At 35.8% G+C, this 19,628-nt stretch overlaps 2 protein-coding genes across 2 annotated transcripts; one reads left to right on the top strand and one right to left on the bottom strand.

Annotated features, from left to right (window-relative positions):
* The first annotated feature begins 4,451 nt into the window (after positions 1 to 4,451).
* Positions 4,452 to 10,612, top strand: LOC125782693 (LINE-1 reverse transcriptase homolog). The gene is made up of 3 exons (XM_049467459.1): positions 4,452 to 4,572; positions 4,662 to 5,773; positions 8,303 to 10,612. Exons 2-3 carry the CDS (start codon positions 4,747 to 4,749, stop codon positions 9,487 to 9,489), a joined length of 2,214 nt encoding a protein of 737 aa, XP_049323416.1. The 5' UTR covers positions 4,452 to 4,572; positions 4,662 to 4,746; the 3' UTR covers positions 9,490 to 10,612.
* Positions 10,613 to 13,184: 2,572 nt separating this feature from the next.
* tspan13a (tetraspanin 13a) lies at positions 13,185 to 19,090 on the bottom strand. The gene is made up of 6 exons (XM_007260878.3): positions 18,838 to 19,090; positions 17,011 to 17,178; positions 16,800 to 16,880; positions 15,124 to 15,237; positions 14,475 to 14,585; positions 13,185 to 14,224 (listed from the first exon to the last, which is right to left on the bottom strand). Exons 1-6 carry the CDS (start codon positions 18,898 to 18,900, stop codon positions 14,150 to 14,152), a joined length of 612 nt encoding a protein of 203 aa, XP_007260940.2. The 5' UTR covers positions 18,901 to 19,090; the 3' UTR covers positions 13,185 to 14,149.
* Positions 19,091 to 19,628: the final 538 nt, after the last annotated feature.

Genomic DNA, 19,628 nt, shown 5'->3' with positions numbered 1-19,628 from the left:
AAGTGTAGACAAAACAAGGGGTTGTTATTTTTATGGTTGATTTAGTGTGCAGTTATCTCCTCAACCAGTCATGTGTTAGCAGTGTAATGCAGAACATCATGTAAATATTGGCCAGCAGCTTCAAGTAGTGCTGAGATCAACAATTCTCAGTCATTTTTAGCCTGAGCTGTTTTGAGTATTCCTCAAGCCGCTGATCTCAATGATGCAATACAATAATACATCCAGTGGGAACAGCTGCTGGAAGAGAGGTTAACAGGAAATGGTCACAGTGGTTAGAGTTGACAGAAAGGCTACAGTAACTCTTCTGGACCTTTGTACAGATAACCACTCTGTACAAACCTATTGAAGAGAAACTGTGAGTATGGTGGGCTAAAACAGCAAAAAAAAAAAAAAAACATCGGAGTCCAGATCGATGAGCCAAGAACAAAAAGCTGAGGCTGCAAACGGGTCAAGCTTACCAAAACTGGACAGTTTAAAGAAAAAAATAGAAATCTGGTTTAATTAATCCCGACACAGATGGTAGTGTCAGAATTTTGTGCCAGCATCATTAATCTGTAGACCAAACCTGCCTTGTTTACCTCAGTACCTCAATGGTCACATTTAAAACATTTACATACAGTCAGTCCACATAGTGCGACTGATTGTTATTTCAGTTCAGGAGCCAGCAAATAAAAAAAAAATGAATTGTATTATTATTTTGTTCATTATTTGTTTTATGTGCCAGAGGACACTAAATACAGTTTGTTGCACTGTACTTTATTTCTTTTTTTCCCAGTTAAAGGAAATGCTTTATTGGAAAACATGGAGATGTGATTCCAGACCGGACTTTTTCAAACCACCACTGAGTGGTGAAACCAAAACTGATTGGGGAAAAAAAATGGCCAGCGTGAAATAATCTAAAATTGTGCCAATGAACCTGTGGGTGACTAGCAAGACCAACCTGTCCAAAATGTTTGTACCTCCAAGATGTTAGCTTAAACTAGGAAGTCTTTTTTTTTTTTTTTTGGAAGGTTCCAGTTTGTGCCAAAGAGAGAGGAAGATCCTGTTAAGCTTCCAGCTACGGAACAGAAAAAACAATGCAGCTACTGTTTGGCCAGTCTCATATATCCTGCTAAGCAACACATCAAAGTATGCAAATCCCTTCTACTCACGATCAAGATACTATGTAAAATATTGAACATTGAACATTTTCCGGGATGTTTCTAACCCAATGGTTTGCATAATGTGGTCACCAGATCCTAATCACATTAATGTAAGAGTTTTTATATAGTATATTTTCAAAAAAATTCAAAGCGTTCTATGAGTGCCGTTATCAGCCAGTAATGCACTGTAACAGAGCAGCAATGGAACTATTTTAGCTTTTTGTTTATACCCAAACAGATCGTATCTTGTCATCCTCTATAACTCAAAATCTAACAGTGATAATGAAACTGGTATAATTGCAATAATACACTCGAGATTTGTGGTATAATGTGTAATATTGGCACTGCTGTGCTGATCTACAGCCCTCATCCTGCAACCGCAGCCCAGCAGTGCCAATATTACACGTTATAGCACGAATCTCGAGTGTATTATTGCTTTAGTAACTTATCAAGATTATGTAGCATGAAAAATAATGTAATGTCGCAAAACAAAACTACTAAAATAATAAAAATGTGGAATATTTAGTGCATGTAACTGCAAACATACACAATGTATCATATAGTAAATAACAGACTGCTTTCAATACAGAATAGCGATATCACATTTCAGATTTTTAGTCATTTTACTTTTCTATCATACAGTCTGCAAAAAAACTGGCAGCATCTTCCTGCAGCAACACTCATTTAAAGTAATAAGAACATTGGACCGTATGGTCACGACATTCCAAACTTGGAAAAGTTATGGCATTTAAAATATCAATTTACAGGCCTGGATAAGCTATAATAATAAATAAATATTATATTAAACTATTATAAAACACATTTTTGAAAAGTCATGGATATTTGCTCTAAAAATCTTGTGTTTCTGTTTATCGACTAAGAAAAATTATTTGGGTTTTAAAGAATGATTTATTGTTCAAATGGCAAATCCATCACATCAGCATTAGCTCTCATCTCAGTGAGAGAAAAATGCTGATTTAATGCTGTATGGCTTCATTCAGACAAATATAAAGCAGAGATGCAAAGACCCGAACATGCAAAATCCGAAGAAACGTGCAGAGGCGGATCTATGTTTTTTCCACGTATACAATATTCATAGAGGGGTATTATTTCAGCAGTCACACCATGTTCAAACACTTGAATGTGATTTAAAAAATCTTGCACTGTAAAATCTATGGATAAAATCCTATTTTGTGCCAAAATGTACAAATTTACAATACAAATGTTAAAAATCAAAACAGAAAAAAAATATATAAAAAATATTTATTTAAAAATAATTGTTTTGTTATTTTTTTTCTTTGCAGTTATTTGAAATTTATTTGTGTTTAAATTTTGCTTTCATTTTTGTGGATTTTGCTGCAAAAGTCTTGTGCTTCTGGAATGTCTCGTTTGCATCTGCCTTTATTTTTTTATTCTGTATGAATTTAATCTGCAATTCAAATTTATTAATGCAATTTTATATTTTTGTGTAAATTTTTTGGCACAAATTAAATTCATAAAAAAAAAACTTCTTCCCAATTTTACATGCATTTTTACTGTATATTGTGTACAAAATATCTTTTCACAAATACTGTCTATTCAAAACATCTTTCCTACATCAGCTTTAAACACATTAGACATTCCTGTTTGACTCATTAGTGTTTGGAGATGGAACTGCATCCACCTATAATCTCAATATTGATTAGCTAAAATCTCGAAGTCTGTTGGGGCCAGTAGTGGCGTTGCAGTAATGGAAATGCATTTAAGCTGTAAGATTTTTTTTTTGTTGCACAATTTAGAAATCCTAGCCAACATGTTTCCCGACAGCAAGATATTTGCCAAATTAATTTATTTAAATACTCATTCTATTTAAAGTTTCAAATTAAAGATTATATGTCATGATGTTTATAGGTTAAACACTAGAAATGCAGATCAGTGTGTGGAATGGGTCTGACACTACAATACACAAAGTACTGGTCCCTTTCCAATCGGACTTGCAGTACACACCCAATACCTGCACTACTGATATACTTGCACTTTCAATACACACTTTCATTCCCCAAAAACTGTGAACTTTAAGTACTTTACGCACTCATTCACTTTACCAGCCTTAAGTTATATATACCATATACCATATTTGCACTACTGTTATACGGGTTCTATTTATAATGTCATTCCATCTCAATCACTATCAATATTGCACTATTGTCTTTAGTCTTACTTATGTTTATTGTGTCTTGTTGTTTTGTACATATAGTGTCTCCCACTCTTTTAGATTATATATCTTATTTCTTTTTATTTATATTTATATATCTATTTCTCCCCCACCACTACTGCACCTTGTTTCTGTCTCATGTATGTCTATTGTGTCCCTGCTGTATTGTACACATAGTGTCTCCCATTCTTTCTTTTACTATATCTTTTATCTGTACTTGCTGTAAAATTGGGAAGGAGAGTAACGTAAATTAAGTTCTCTGTATGTCCTGTACATATGCAGTATTGACCATAAAACGAATTGACATGCACCATTTAATCCCTACACAATGGAGCTCTTAGAATTTGACATACATTTTATTACTGTTTGTTCGTACCACAATGTACGATGATTTTTGGCACGATATCGGTCCTTTATAATCAGTTTTGATTATAATCATGTCTGCACTGATGTTTTAAATATTGTATGATCATGACAATTTGTCCTAAAGGTATAGAAAAGTCATGAGAAAATCATGGAAATATGTGTGTTTATTTAGTGTAAACCAAGTCCTTTTAAACCAAGAACGATTGTTGTTTCTGTAAACATTCAGGGCTCTGTTCCAAAAATGTACACACTCAACTTGCCTGACAGGTTTCTATTTATTATTATTGCTGATAATGGAAGGTGGAACAAGCTACATCATTGACAGTGGTTTCTATACATCAGTAAGAATCCACCTGCTTCCTCTTATGCCAGTTATCAGTAAAGTGGAGAGACTCCGGGTGTCAAAACGATACGAGTGCTTTAGGAACACAGAGCAATGCTTTTCCTCCTACAATATATGAGTTAAAAAAATTATTTCTGACAATATATACTAGATATACAAGATATTCAGACCAGGATCCTTATTATTTTTAGACTTTTAAGGAGAACAACAGACAGACAAACTTAGGTAAGATGCACTTCTGTTTAAATGTATAAACATGTTATTTTCAAAATGCTGTGCCTTTTGGCCCTCAATTTAATTAATAGCATATCTGTGTTAATTCTGAGCCATAATACTGATAGAGTGACATTTTGACATTCACTACATTTGTGGTGCTTATTGTGCCATTTATTTAAATCCCAGTACTGTATTTGCATGGCAAGTATAGGCAAATGAAGTTCCCTGCCCTGTGGTGTACCTTTAAACTTGTTCTCCTGGTTGGACACACAAGTCGGACAGAAGCTAACCTAAGCCCTTAGGTTAAGAAGGTAAGGTTTTGGTATTTTATCAAAAAACAAAAATAAAATAACTTTAAAAATTGTTTTCAAACATTTAGTGTTATTCTCTTGCTTTGCAGGATTCTGTACCTGAAGTGGACATGCTTTCCTATTTGCATGATCTAGTTTATATCACGTAGTTCAAGAAAAAACAAGACCCTCATCATGGATAGCAGTGCTGATGAGCAGCAGACGCTCACTGTCCTCTCATGGAATGTCAATGGTTTTACCCGCAAAAAATCAGATGTCCTACATCATTTGAACCTTCTACAGGCTGATGTGGTCTTTCTTCAGGAAACTCACATTGGTCCTAGTACCAACTATGCAGCTGGAAGTATTAAAATTCAGAGTTTAGAACCTCAATACGACTGGGAGGTGTACACCATATACAAAAAAACATCTCGAGGTGTAGCCATACTCTTCAGAAAGGGCTTGGGCTGTGAAGGACTCAAAGTAATTGGAGACGGAAATGGAAGATTCATGATCATTAGCTGCAGATTTCAAGAACAAGACTTTGTATTTGTTAATGTGTACAATCCAATGAATGAAAAGATTGATTTCGCCAAGTTCACGGACTCTCTCGTCTCAGTCTCGCAATCTGCATTATTTATAGTAGGAGGAGATTTTAACACAGTTATGGACGCCAAAGTAGACAAAACATCAAACCACAGAAACAGAGGACACCGTGACCGTTTCAAAGGTCTCACAAGTTTTCTGGAGTTCTTTAACCTGGTTGATGTCTGGAGGTGGCTTTACCCAGAGGAGAAAAACTTTACATACTTTGATGCGAAAGGAAAGTCAAGGCTGGATTATTTCTTTCTACCTGTCAGAATTCTGAAAAACGTGACCGCTTGTGAAATCCATGAAAGAATTCAGTACTCAGATAAAGAAGGCTGCATTTCTGACCATGCTCCTCTATCTGTCCAGATCCAAATTGCTGGCCAGAAGTGGCAGTTCCAGTCTGGGTTTCTTAAGGATAAGAGCATCATGGACCAACTTTCTGTCATGATCAGAAACTTCTCAGAAGCCCAGCGGAGCAGTAAAGAAGATATGTGGCCAGCACTGAAAGTTAGAGTAACTTGTGAGACACTAAAGGCTTTTAGTAAAAATGGAGGTGACTCCAGATCACCGAGACAATTGGCTGAGATTCAAACACATCAGGTTCTTGAGAATCAACCAGTAAAAGACAATGGTAAGTGATCCACAGCTCTGGTATCTGGTTTCAGATGGGCTATGCTGGTCTTTGATGGTTACATTAGTGGGAAATCTGGTCCACCAGGGGAAACGCAGACTGTACTGGTCAAAAACTGGTTTGTCCGCTCACCAGCATAAGGTATGTTGTACTTGATTGTAGCCATGCTGGTTGACTATCTTGATAACCAGACACAGATACACAACCAGTTTGACCAAGCATTGGTCATACAATGCTGGTCATGCAGTTTCCTTATGCTGGTCTTGTTGGTCAACCTTCATGTTAAAACCTGGCCAAACTGCTTGTGTAGCCTGGACAGGTTGACTGAAAAATATACCCTATGCAGGTAAACATCCAAGCTGGCTAACTAGCTCTTGACCAGCTTTGTCTGTGTTGCATTGGATTTTGGTCATACAGGTAGTGTTAGTTAGTCAGGTCAGTGTTGCTTGTAGAGCAGCTAAACCAGCAGACTCAAAAAAACACACCCAATACCAGTCAAACGCTAATCTGACAGTTTTTTCTTTCAGCAGGGTTTTATGTTTTAACTTGTCATGAAGTAGGATGTCTTAAAACCTATCTAGTTGGTAACACAATTCTAAAAAATGTGATGGCTCCTGTTTTCTGTCGTAACGAAAGAACCTGAAACTACTGCATTCATCATAGATAAGATTTCAAAAGCAAGATTGTGATTAGTGCAGCATAAGAATTTTACATATGATAAAGAAAGAAGTAAACTAGGCATTACAACAGCACTTGAAACAGTGTCGGAAGTCAGGGACCAGTATGCAAAATGGGCATTTAAACCGAAAGTGTAGGATAGGTTGTCCCGATTCTTCTTGTTTGGAGAGATGGGGATAATAAAAAGACACTCTAAAACCACAAATGTAGTATTTTCTTTCTTAAAAATTACAATAACCATTGCATTATCTAATTTTATGTAGTATCAATGAATTACCACCCTTTTCAATAACAAGCATAAAAATGCCAGTGGTGCTTATTGGTTTTCTTGCCAAAAGTCCTGTTCAACCAAGGAGAAATCCAGTGTAAAATGGACTTAGTTTAGTGTAGTGAAACCTGATAATGAGTATAAACTTTAGTTAAATAGCCCACCTCCATTCACCGCATCATTCTGAAATGTAATGCTTTTTCTTGGAGCTCTAAACAGGCTTATAGGTGCATAGTGTTAAATGTAGTGAAATTGCTAGTTTGGAAATGCATGAATTTCAGCTTTAGCTTAAAATATCTCTATAATATTCATGCCTTTCCAAGATGGTGCCACCTGGAGAACTACCTCAAGGTACTGTGAGTATAAACAGTGTTTAACAGTGTTTAATAAACTACCTTATATTTTCAAAGTTCTCAGAATGTCAGGTCCCTTGAAATTATACCAATGAAGTGGGGAGCTATGCACCTATCACTAGAATTGTAAACCTGTTGGGAGCATAAGCTAAAAGCTCTGTATTTCAGAATACTGGGGGTGAATAGAGGTGGGCTATTAGACACAGGTTTGTACTGGTTATCATGTTTAACCACACTTTAAATCTGTCACACCGGGTTTCTCCTTTAAATGGTGCAACAGTTACTTTCTGTAACTTGATGCTGCTGCCTGATTTAAGGTGGACTTGTGGAAAATTACAACAAGAGAGTAGGAAACAGCTAACTTCAGCTTCCTATCAGAGAGGAATTAGGGGTGAACGATAATAAATATTCTCCCCTCCCGTTTTAAAGGTTAATGAAATTTACTGCTTCTCTTTTCTCACAACAAAATGGCAAGGTCACCTACATAGCACTGCTAGAAGCATAATAATGAAGCAGTATTCTTTTTATTTCTTTATTTCAATGATGTTTTTGGTTCTTAAGGGTTGTCCCATTTCTTAGGGAGAGAATTTCAACCACTTTCCCTAGTAACCCAGTTCCAAGGAAAAGGCTCACACTCAAAAACTGTATTGGGCCTGACCCCGAGTTTACACTGGCAGGAGACAAGTTTGTCTCCTTTGTGTGGGTGTTTTCGAGGCTGTTCGAGCTGTCGTGAGTGGGCGAGGATATTGGTGTGGCCGATTAGCATGCTAGCAATCTACATATCGAGTCTTTCACAATTTTTCTTCAAGGTTTATCTTTTTCCTGTATTTGTGCAAAGATGCTTCCTATAAAACAGAAAGAGCAAAAACTGTGGTTAATCCTTACTGTTGTGTTCAGAACCACAAACCACAAAAAACCCATGTCTGTGAGTGAGCCGATTTTTTTTTTTATTCAATCGGTGTAGAACGTCGATTCAGTCCATCATAATTCATTTGCATAAAGTTGAGAAAATCTTTACTTCATTTGTCGCTTGTTGCTTTCTTGCTTGTTGCCGTGTCTCAGCTACAATCACGGATCATCGCCTTTCGCTCTGTCGCCTGCCAGTGTGAACACAGGGTAATTGAAATTGGTGTTGAAAATTGAAAAATGTTAGCATAGCATTACTACCACTTCATTCAGAGCCATGATTAATCAGCTAATATTTCTCTCTTCTTTTTTTTGATCTGGCAGAGTTGTTCAGTTCAGGAAGCTGTGTTCCAATCCCATGTCCGCCAAGTATTTTGAGTGAAGTATCACCTATTCGGGAACATCTGAAGCGTTTGCACAAGACCAGGATGCTTGAAGATATCAAGTTCACACTGAACGCGACTCTAAGTGAGCCAATTTCAAAGATAGAAATTTTTTCTGCCATACGTTCCCTCCCTACCTCTAACCAGGCAACACCAGATGGACTGCCAGTCATGTTCTACAACGAGCTTGCAACACAAATAACTGACCTGCTTCAAGTGTTCTTCAACCAAGCCCTTGAGCTACAGAGCACTGAGTGTATATTTAATGAAGCTTTCCTTTCAGACGCCTTTCCAACTACAGTTCTGAATTTGAATGCCAATGACACTGATCATACCTACTGCAGTAAAATCCAACAGTACAGTCCAGTCTTCATATTTAATGTAGACTATCATATTCTAGCCCTGATTCTTGCAGAGAGATTGAACAGTGTCATGGGGTGTCTGATGAATCAGGGCAAAATCAGGCTAAATCTATCTGTTCACGATTGTGTTGATGCTTTTAAGAAAATCAGAGCAGATCAAGTGCCGGTACTAGTTTTTTCTATCAAATTGGATCCCGGTGCAGTAAAATGGACCTACCTATTCCAGAGGTTCAAGACCCTGAACTTGCCGGACAGATTCAGGTCTATTGTGCAGTTCTTGATGCTAAAAGAAGACACAACAACCAATGCAATATACACGTCAGATAGTACAACAGCTGTTCCTCCATCTCGAGGACTTAAATTAGGCTGCCCACTGACTTCTTTACTGATAAGCATCTGCCTGCTACCTCTTATCCACTCTATCAATGAAGAGGACAGGCTTCAGGGAGTTAAAATAGGGGCAGAGCATCTAAAAACGGTGCTCGACAAAGATAAAGCGATAATATTCCTCTCTAATTCAAGTGAAACTTTGGATGTTTTTGAGGAGTTGCTGAAAGATTTCATGAACCATTCTGGATTTGTGATTGATGGTAGATTCTCTGAGGTTTTCCTAACAGGGCCTCCAGGATTTAGTTTAAAAAAAGAGAGGATGCAAGCGTTCAAGAGGACTCTTGAGGGATTCTGGTATAAAGATGTCTTTGTAGGCTCAGAGAATCAAGTCCTATCCCACGGGGTTAGTGTCAATAACTCTGTGTATGACTGTTAAGACGTGATCTTAGAACAGTAACATTGCTAAACATATATAGCTATGGGCAGTTGTTTTGTAATACGATTTTACAAAATAGTTGAAATGATTGTTACTGTTAAATTAATGTTTTAATGGTTCAAGTAAAGCTGTTATTTTATGTTATTTAATAAAATATGTGGTTATAACTCACTTAAGCCTTTGTCAATTGGCAAAGCACTTGTTATGGATTATGGAACAACCCTATGAAAAGTCAAATGCATTACATATCAGCATACATACAGTGGCTTGCAAAAGTATTCATACCCCTTGAACTTTTTCACATTTTGTCATCTTACAACTAAATGAGATAAAACGTGCTAAAAAAGCGATAGACCAACACGATATAGGACATAATTGTGAAGTGGAATGAAAATGATACATGGGTTTTCAAAATTTTAATCAAATAAATACCTGAAAAAGGATGACCTGCAAAAGTATTCAAAAAGTAGAGACGCTTTCACGGCCAGTCTTTTAGGAGTATGTCTCTACCAGCTTTTTCACATCTAGAGACAGAGATTGTTGCCCATTCTTCTTTACAAATGTGTTGTGTGCCAAAAAGGCATGTGTGTGTGTTTTTTTTCTTTCTATTTTGTTTTCTTGTTTTCTCTACTCTACCACTTTCCCGCACTATCCTAATTACTGCCAGCCAATGGGAGAGTTGCAGAAGATCAGCTGACTAGATCCACCAATGGAAGAAGTGGCTCACCAGGAAGGGGCAGTGCTTCCTGGTTAAATACCTCCATGTGTGGAGTAATGGAGGAGGTTTTTGTTTGGGAGGTTTTGTGTTGCTGAGACTTTTTAAGAGTTTTTTTTTTTTAAAGCTTTCTGATTTAGACTTTGGTAAAGTATATTGTAGCTCTGTAGAGGTTTATGCTAGTGATGGGCGGATGAAGCCTCACTGAAGCTTTTGAAGCTTCTTCCTGATTGTGCCGAAAAGGATTCGAGGCTTTGAAGCCTCGGAAAGAGTGACATCTGGTGGCTAAACTAAATTATTACACCTCCATTTTACCTCGAAGCAAATGAACCCTGTGAGATTTACTGCTCAATCAATATCCCTTCTGATCCACTGTTAACTATGTTTTATTATTAAAGTGATGCAATAAATACTTGGTTGTTGTCATTATTAAAAAAACACAATTAATATGTTTTTTTTAATATGATTAGAATAAATATTTTGCCAGTGTATAGTGACCCTGGCATTTGAAGGATTGTGTGTGGTGACACATAGATTTGAACATATAATGTTCAATATAAAAGACAAAGAAAAACATTTGAATGTTTCTAAATTTCTAAAACAACCAAATGTCTCATGCAGATGTACATTAGGCATTTTTTTCACAAAAAAATAAAGGTCACATGTTTATTTAATGATTCACAAATGTTTATTAAAACTTCTGCAATGTTTACATTGAATTTATGTTAAAATATCTGGAAATTTTAACAACTATTAAATTTGAAAATACCATATAATGAAGGAATGGGGTGCTGAGGTGCTGCCATGCACGAAGATGTCTCAGCATTAAGGAGGTGTTTTTATTATATGCTAACTCCTAGGAATAGAGCTGACACCGCTCCTTTAAAATATAAATATTTTCATTACACACCATATTGTTGTGTTATTGTTAAATAACATAACATTTTAATACATTTAGTGCTTACTCTATTCCTCGCTATTTTCTCAAAATGTTTCCAAGCAGTGGAATGCTTGGTTAGGGTAAAGGTGGTGGAAGATTCTATACTGTTTACAAGATTAATAATGATACTGTACAACACAAACGGGCCATCAAAAGCTTTACTGTTTTATTAGGTAGTCAGTGGGACATGGGGTAGCGCCAAACCCTTGAACCAGTCCCGCCCATTTCCGGTGGTTCATTGACGCGTTCGAAGCTTCAAACGTCATAGTCACGTGATAGTAGCGACTTCAATACAAGCTCCGGTACACTGAGTCGAATCAGCACGTGTCGGAAAAGTGACACAAGCTTCGAAGCCTCGGTGTCAAACCGCCCATCCCTAGTTTATGCTGACTACCTCTATTTTGTTTTAGATTTATATTTTAGCCTCCTATGAGCAGCTGTAATTTACTACCAATGTTACATGGACAGGAAAGGAGAGGTGCCGATGCATTCCATCACAGTAGGACAAAACTTGTATAGACACTCTAGATTTGGGGTGGGTGCCATGATTGTATTTTGAGTTAGGTAGGTAAGTTGTTTATATTTATTTCTTTACATTGGCACCATCCACGGTCCAAAAACAAGTTTGCTTTTGAGATGTAACATTCTTTAACAAATCAGTACTGTTACATCTATCTTTTAAAGAACTTGGCATGTTTTTATATCAACAAAAGTGCTGCTATTTTGTGAAAACCAAACAATTCAGAGTAAACAGCTGAAAGAAACAAACCTTGTCTGTGTCTCTTCATTTCCATTTAACAACAGCACACACACCTAATGTTACAACCCTGCCTTGCCCTGTATTTAGCTCCCTGCATCTTCCCATCAACTCCCCACTGCATAATGCTTCCACCACCATGTTTCACAGTGGTGATGGTGTGTTCAGGGTTGAAGAGCAATGTTACTTTTCCGCTTCACGTAGCTCTTTGCATTTAGGCCAAAAAGTTCAACTAAATGGCTTGTGGCAAACTGCAAATGGCACTTCTTGTGACTTAATTTATTAAGTGACTTCTAAAGTTTTTTTTTAATGGATTTTATTTAGGGCGTTTGAAGTAAAGGAGGCTGAATACTTGGAATATACAAAATAATATAATAAAATAATAAAATAATAAAAAACATCTATGTGCTACTTTGTGTTGGCCTCCCAATTAAAATCTCAATAAAATACATTTCAGTTTGTGGTTGTAAAAGTTAAAGAGGTATGAATACTTTTGCAAGCTAGTGTATTTAGAATCATTTTCCCTCCTTTGCATGTATAATAAACAAACAGCAAATAGTATTGTGAATGCATTGAGTAACCATGGCTGTTTACCAGGACCAGAGAGAAAGAGAAAAAAGTAGGACTGTATTTAAAACAGAATCCAGGTAAATGAGGTGGCAGTTCCTGCTCACATCCTGTTCTGCTGGATGGTGAGTGTGTGGCACTGTGCTGAGGTCACATGGCTCTCTGCTTTTGTGAACCAGTAAACAGAGTTCAGTGAAGCTTAAGGCTGAGAATATAATTAGCAGTTTCCACCTACAACTCTCTTAAAAGAAGAAGTAAGGGATTAATGGAATTTTACTGCAGTATATGAACTGTAAAACAGACAGAATCTAAAGAAATGTTTCAGGTCATTCCTGGTTTTATATGTCACTCCAAATGCATGCCTGACTTTATACTGTACCTTGTACTTTACTGCTACCTGTGTACAAAGGGTGTTATTTCTTGCTGATTGTAGTTCCCATATCTGCATTTACACATTTCAAAGGTAAACAGTCATTCAGTGACCAGCCCCTGTCACCACACACAAAATAAATACATAAAAATGATATTTACCTTCATTAATTGTGTATTACTTTCCAAATTAACAGTGTGATGCATTTGGTATATGACATAATTTTATCACTGTCACACAAGACCTTTGCATCTCCAATTTTGCCATATTTGTTTTTACTTTCCGACATAATGCGAATCTGGTAATAATTCTTCACATTGCCTACAATTGGAGTAACAAGGATATGTCAGTTTGATTTAGCAACTTTATTTAAACAGGAAGAAGAGAGACAGAAATAACTGCCTATTAGCTGTGTTTCTCTCAAATTTCAAATGGCGGCCTACCGGTAGAGACTTTGTCCACCCTTCACACTAACACCAGGAGGTGAGTAAACACCACAATTAAACAACTAAACAAACACATTAACTCTCTCTCTCTCTCTCTCTCTCTCTCTCTCTCTCTCACACACACACACACACAAAACAAGAAACCACATACAGTAGAACCCCCCAGAAAAGAAACATCAAGGAAAAAGGGCAGCCACAGAGCATGCTGGGAATTACATTTAAAACTCCTAAACCCCCATATTCAGCACCACCACGTTATTACTGTTGATATTATTATTATTACTGACCCTTATCATTGCATTTATTATTATACCACCACTATTTTGATTGTATCAGTAGATACATGAATGTAACAACTGTCGTATGTGATGGTACAGGGGCTTTTTACCAATAATTTATAAGTAATAATTGACCACGGGAGGATGGTCCCCTCCCATGTTGTCTCCCTCTAGCTCTAGGAAGTTGCCCATGCAACTTGGGCACTAAACTTGGGCTTCCTCACTGCGAGTTTAATGTTTTTATCTTTGTGTGTTGTTGGATCTTTTGTCTTATTACTAGATTTCAAACTTTTCATCATTTGTAAAAAGCAGCTTACAAATATATTTATTTTGATCTCATGACAATTTGATGTCATAAGGAATGGACCAATGGAACAAATCATTTTTCAATGACTTCTATTGAAAGTTTTTTTTTCCTTTTCTGAGATGACATGCAAAAAACAGCTATTAAATTATTATGTCAGCTTGAGAAAAAAAAGGATTTGTGCCAGAGTATCAAACTGTACACTTCAGACTTTCAAAACAGTCATTGTTAAAGGCTGTACATCATATGACTATAAGAATTTCAGTGGAAAGTTTCCTTCTAACTAGTTGTACGGGCCGGAATGTATCCGAGGTGCCTTTTGATTCCTGTATCTGTACGTTAGCCACACACCCAGAATCTGAAATGACAAAGACAATTAACTAATAAAAATATTCATGTAAAATAAGATGTATTTAGATCATGTAGATAATTTATATCTAGGGTTTTAATTATTTAATTATCTGTACATACTCTCTACTGAACAAATCACACATTATTTAAAAGAAGAAGCTGTGAGCCTGTTTTGTTCAGTAATGACCTGTAAACCAAAACCCACTATTTAGAGAACTGTGCACAGCTTAACTTAACTGGGAAATAGCCTCACCCACCTCAGTGAAACTGAAGAACAAGCTCATTCCTCCTACAAAGTGCAGTGCATCATCAGCATATCTCTGAATTATCACTGCACATGCTGAACACTGTTGGTTTCTGAAGCAGTCCTGTAGATATGTGAAAGACACCAGCATAGTAAAAATACAATATGAGGGAAAAACACATACAGTTATTCATCATTGGCCTCTTTATTAGGCAATTACGGCATTTATTGTCAAAAACAACCAAAAAAATCCAAAACTTTCAGTACTCCACCATAATTGCTCACACATTCTTTTTAGTTTTGGAGACAACATTGGTCATTGTTGGTAATGTGCACCAAAACAAATGGCAGAATTACAGAATCCCCGATTGAAATTGTGTGAAATGCTATTTGATGTGCTATCAACACTATACCCCTACTGCAAAGTCTGCAGAAATATTGTTGGATTATCACAGGACACCATTAGGAACCTCGACACCTCTGTGACGCATGCATTGCACACCTCAATCTGAATAACATTGCAATCTGATATGCAACTACTTACTAAAAATGACTATAGTAGCATTTGTATCAGTTCACTACCTCTTTAGAAAACAGATAAACAGGCTGTTTTTGAGCTATTAGTTATTATGTTTAGTGAAATTACTACAGGTTATACTTACAGCCTCACAGGTTTCATTGTAGTTGACTTGGTAGAAGTCACAGCAGTTCAGTGACCTTTCTATGTCCTTCTGCATGGACTCAGACCTGTTCCATCCCAGCTCCAGTAGCTGATTCTGCAGCATGGAAACACCTCATTAGGAGTAATCTAAACATGCACAAGACTTTCATTCAAGGAGTTTATTTGAGGAAAAATGTTTAACTGTTTTTTCATTCCTCTAAAATAGAGATACAGTTAATACTTAGGGTTGTTAAATTAACTTGTTCATTTTGATAAGTTAATTACAGAAAAAAAAACAATGTGTTAAAATTAGATTTACCACATTTTATGGACTATAAGGCGCACCTGATTATAAGCACATTTTAAGCGGCAATAGTAAGCAACAAGGCTGTCACCATGTTTCCCCTTATAATTTAGCGGGTCTTGTCGCTGGGGGCCCCTAAGTAAACAAAACTGTGAAGTCAAACAAGCACTGGATGTTAATCTACACAGATTTCTCCCCTGAAAATTGTTTATTTGGGTAAGTAAAGGACTTCCATTTATTTACAGTAAGCTTAGACATCCAAAATTTTATAATGCTAATACTGCTCCAGCCTCGGTGAAACTCAACTGAAACTCCTGTATAATGCTGTACTTCAGCGGAGTGGCTTTACTGCTCCTCACAACCTGACTGATAAAATTTTAAGGATTTTAGGTGTGCTTTAAAGTGAGGTAAATAACTAAAGACTGGAGGGAACTCTAGCCATAATCCCATGTTAAAACCACACTAACCAGAAGAAAGACATTGATCTGTTACTCAAAAAACAATGATTAATTAATCTTGTTAAAAAAACTTCACCAGTTAGCCGTCAAACAATATGACTAATCAGCCATTTTGGGCTTTATAAAAATAAGTCCCCGAGGTCAGTTCATATTAATGAAATGTTGTATACTAAAACTATAAAGAACATCATTTTTTTATTATTCAAACTTAGACTTAAAATATTGTAAAGTATCTCAATTCTGTTACTATTTAAATCTCATTGTTAAGCATTTTATAGAGGGCTGGTATATTTTATTATTACAGAGCAACATATGTCACCTATTTATGTAAAAAAATGTCTTAGACATATCTTATCTTTAAGGGATATTTAAGTAGCCTGGAATTTCTTGTACATTTTTCTATTTTTTTATTTGGCAAATAAATGTGCATTAAAGTATATTGTAGAGATATACAGTATTTGCAGCATTTGTTACTTAATAATGTTTATTACAGGGAACTTTAAGTCTATGGCAAAATTAGACAAATCAGCTAAAATTAATTTAAATCGTACTGTTTAAAATACTTTCCTAGCAAAAGTGATGAATGTGATTATTTTAGATTTAATTAATCACAGAGCATGTAATTAATTAGATTATTTTTTAATCGCTTAACAGCACTAGTTAATACATCCCAATTGAAATAAAGGATCAACTTTTTAAAATTAAGTGCTTCACATTTAGTTTCAAATTCCTTTATTGCTGAGTCAGGACTGTTAGAACTTTTTCACCCCTCAGAATCCATGGATCTATTGTTTTCACTGTGATGTCACTCGGGTGAAATAGGAACACTGCTTTGGATGATCTCTATGCAGCTGCTATTAAATCCTCCCTCACATCATCTATAGCCACTGTGACGCCAGTGCTTCTCTGACTTACCTGCTGCTCCTTGTTGATGGCCAGGCATGCACATGACACTGAGAACTGCACAATAAACACCATGAACAGGATGAGCATGTACTGAGGGAAACACAGTTAAGGTTTTTCACACACAGAAAATTATTTTTAAAAAATTAGACAATTAGCAAGGACTTCAAAATCAGTTACATGTTCAGGTATAAAGGTAGAAATGGTTTATTGTTAAGGATACAAAGAACAGGAGGACTTGATGTTGCTTCAGAGCTCCACACAGACCCACAACGGCCACAATGAACAGAAAGAAACCCACTCCAATGACAGCGCCCAACACCTGGAAACTGGAGACCAGTCCAAGCCACTTACCCCAGGCTGCCACAGCAATCATGAGCAGACTCACCAGCTGAGCAGAGACAGGTTAACATATAGGACAACAGATTAAACTTGATTAATAATAGTATGGTTTAACTCATTTCCATAGTCTATTGGAAAAATAATTTCCTCCCATGAGCATCTTTACAGGTTGAGGTTACTCTGAGTCATTTTGGAGCATTTCGGTTACTATGATTCTATTGTTGTTGTTAATGTTCTATATTTAGTTTTGTGCCAATTAAATCAACATTCAAAATATATTACAAAGGTGCTCATCTAAAGTAGTAAAAAAAGCACTCACTAAGAATATACCAATGAGTGGACTTACATTATACATAATAACCTTAAAATATTTATAAAATCACACAAACTATAGGCCCATACGTAGACTTTATACAGTGCAAAATATGCAAAAAAATATTATTATTATTAGAAGTAGTAGTAGTTTTATTTTGGTAAGCAGACTAAACTGACTTAAAAAAAAGCTATTTAAATAGAGGCCCATATGTAAAGTAGTATTAGTATCAGTAGCAGTAGTCCTATGTTGTGGTTGTTATTGTTGTACATTTTGTTTTGTGCCAATAAAACATACAAAGCAAATGACAAAAAGTACTCTACTTAATAAAATAATATAAATTAGTTCTTAAAAATATATAAATTAACAATGTATCTATTGACTGATAAATAGACTAGATACATTGCAAAAAGGCACTCTTAATAATAATTAGAAAAACAACCCAAGAATATGCCAATGAGTAGACTACATACATTATACACAATAACCTAAAATATTTCTGAACGGCACCATACTTAGAGTAGATACATAACAAATAATATGTGTAACAGTAGTAGTTTTATTTGGTTAAGTAGAGTAAATTGATCACAAAAATTGCTCTTAAAATATCTACAAAAACAATGTAACCATGGGCCCATAAGTAAACTAGATACAATAAAAACAAGGTATTTTTGTAATGTCTGTAGTCTGCTTTAGGGTACACTAGCTACAGTTGTGAAGCTTTTAAGATAGCTACTCTAAATATAAATTAATATAAAATAGTTCTTAAAAATATATAGATCAATTTATATAGAACAATTTATCGATAGACTTATAAATAGACTAGACACATTACAAAAACACTCATAATAATAATAATAATAATAATAATAATAATAATAATAATAATAGTTAGAGAAACAACCCAAGAATATGCCAATGAATAGACTATATACATTACACACAATAACCTAAAATATTTATAACAGCAATCAAGTTATGGGCCCATACGTAGAGTAGATACATTACAAAATATACAGAGAAGTATTATTATTATTAGCAGTCGTAGTAATAGTATTGACTATTGTAAGTCGCTTTGGACAAAAGCGTCTGCCAAATGTAATGTAATGTAATGTAGTAGTTTTATTTGGTGAAGTAGACTAAATTTATCTTTTTTTTTATTTTGCTTTTAAAATATCCATAAAAAACAATTTAACCATGGGCCCATACGTTAACTAGATACACTAAAAAATACTCTTAAAATATCAAGAATGGGCCTACAGTTTTCTATATAGTTTAAGGGTATTTTTGTAATGTTTGTAGTCTGTTCATTCAGTGTACACTAAGTACAGCTGTGAAACTTTGGTTACAGCTAGCTAAAGAAACTCACAGAAGAATCAAACTTTTAAAACTTACCATATAGAGAATATTAAGCGCACAGAGGGCATTTTTGGAGCAGAAGAATCCTCCACAGGCCATGTTCGCTGCTCCTTTCTCAGACTCCTGCCGCTGAATGAAGAGTAAACACTGGAGAAGCTGCCAGTCCTCCTCCTCCTCTCAGGATCCTGCTCAGTTCCTTAAACTGCCTCCTATAAGCTCCAGCACTGCAGGAACACAGCAGGAACACCAGCCCTGGGGTCTGATCTGTCCAAGTCGTGTATGAGATCACAGTTTATCTGAGCTGAGCGTTCAGAGTTCAGGCTTTTATCTAAACGTTGCAGATCATAAAATCTTAGCAAATTATCAAACTGGACTCAAGATCACACAACACAGCATATCAACAACACGATCTTTAGATGTTTCATTCGTTAATATATATATATATATATATATATATTATTTCTGTTTGAATGGAGTAGGTTGCCATTGTGTGACAGCTACTAATTTAATGTGATTTAGACATTTAATCACGTTATTTAACTGTTTAGGAATGGTTTATGATATGAAGAGGTCAATAAATTTTTTTTTTTTTTTTTTTTTGGTTAAATCCCAAGCTCATAATAGTAGAAACTTAATGAATTATGGTAGAAGTATTTAATAAAACAAATTAAATTACATTAAATTAGCATGTTTTATTACCCAAGTTGCCAGGTGTTCCAATATAGCAGAGCCTGTTGATGGAAAGCCTATCCACTACCTGTTTCCTCGTTATTTCACCACTACACCGCTAGATGGAGCCCGCGACTGATCCCTCAATTAATGGGGGT

Source organism: Astyanax mexicanus, chromosome 18 (genome assembly GCF_023375975.1).
Source record: "Astyanax mexicanus isolate ESR-SI-001 chromosome 18, AstMex3_surface, whole genome shotgun sequence".
In the NCBI taxonomy this organism is placed as follows: Eukaryota; Metazoa; Chordata; class Actinopteri; order Characiformes; family Acestrorhamphidae; genus Astyanax; species Astyanax mexicanus.
The sequence above is the reverse complement of the archived record's forward strand: the minus strand, read 5'-3'. Positions and strand labels throughout refer to the sequence as shown.

Bases quoted from the DNA above. Each gene is read 5' to 3' on its own strand.
- LOC125782693 (XM_049467459.1), top strand. From the start codon at position 4,747: ATGGATAGCAGTGCTGATGAGCAGCAGACGCTCACTGTCCTCTCATGG. The intron at 5,774-8,302 runs GTAAGTGATCCA...TTGATCTGGCAG, and splicing joins TCAACCAGTAAAAGACAATG to AGTTGTTCAGTTCAGGAAGC.
- tspan13a (XM_007260878.3), bottom strand. From the start codon at position 18,900: ATGGCCTGTGGAGGATTCTTCTGCTCCAAAAATGCCCTCTGTGCGCTT. The intron at 17,179-18,837 runs GTAAGTTTTAAA...GTCTCTGCTCAG, and splicing joins CGCTTAATATTCTCTATATG to CTGGTGAGTCTGCTCATGAT. The intron at 16,881-17,010 runs GTATCCTTAACA...TGTTTCCCTCAG, and splicing joins ATCAAGTCCTCCTGTTCTTT to TACATGCTCATCCTGTTCAT.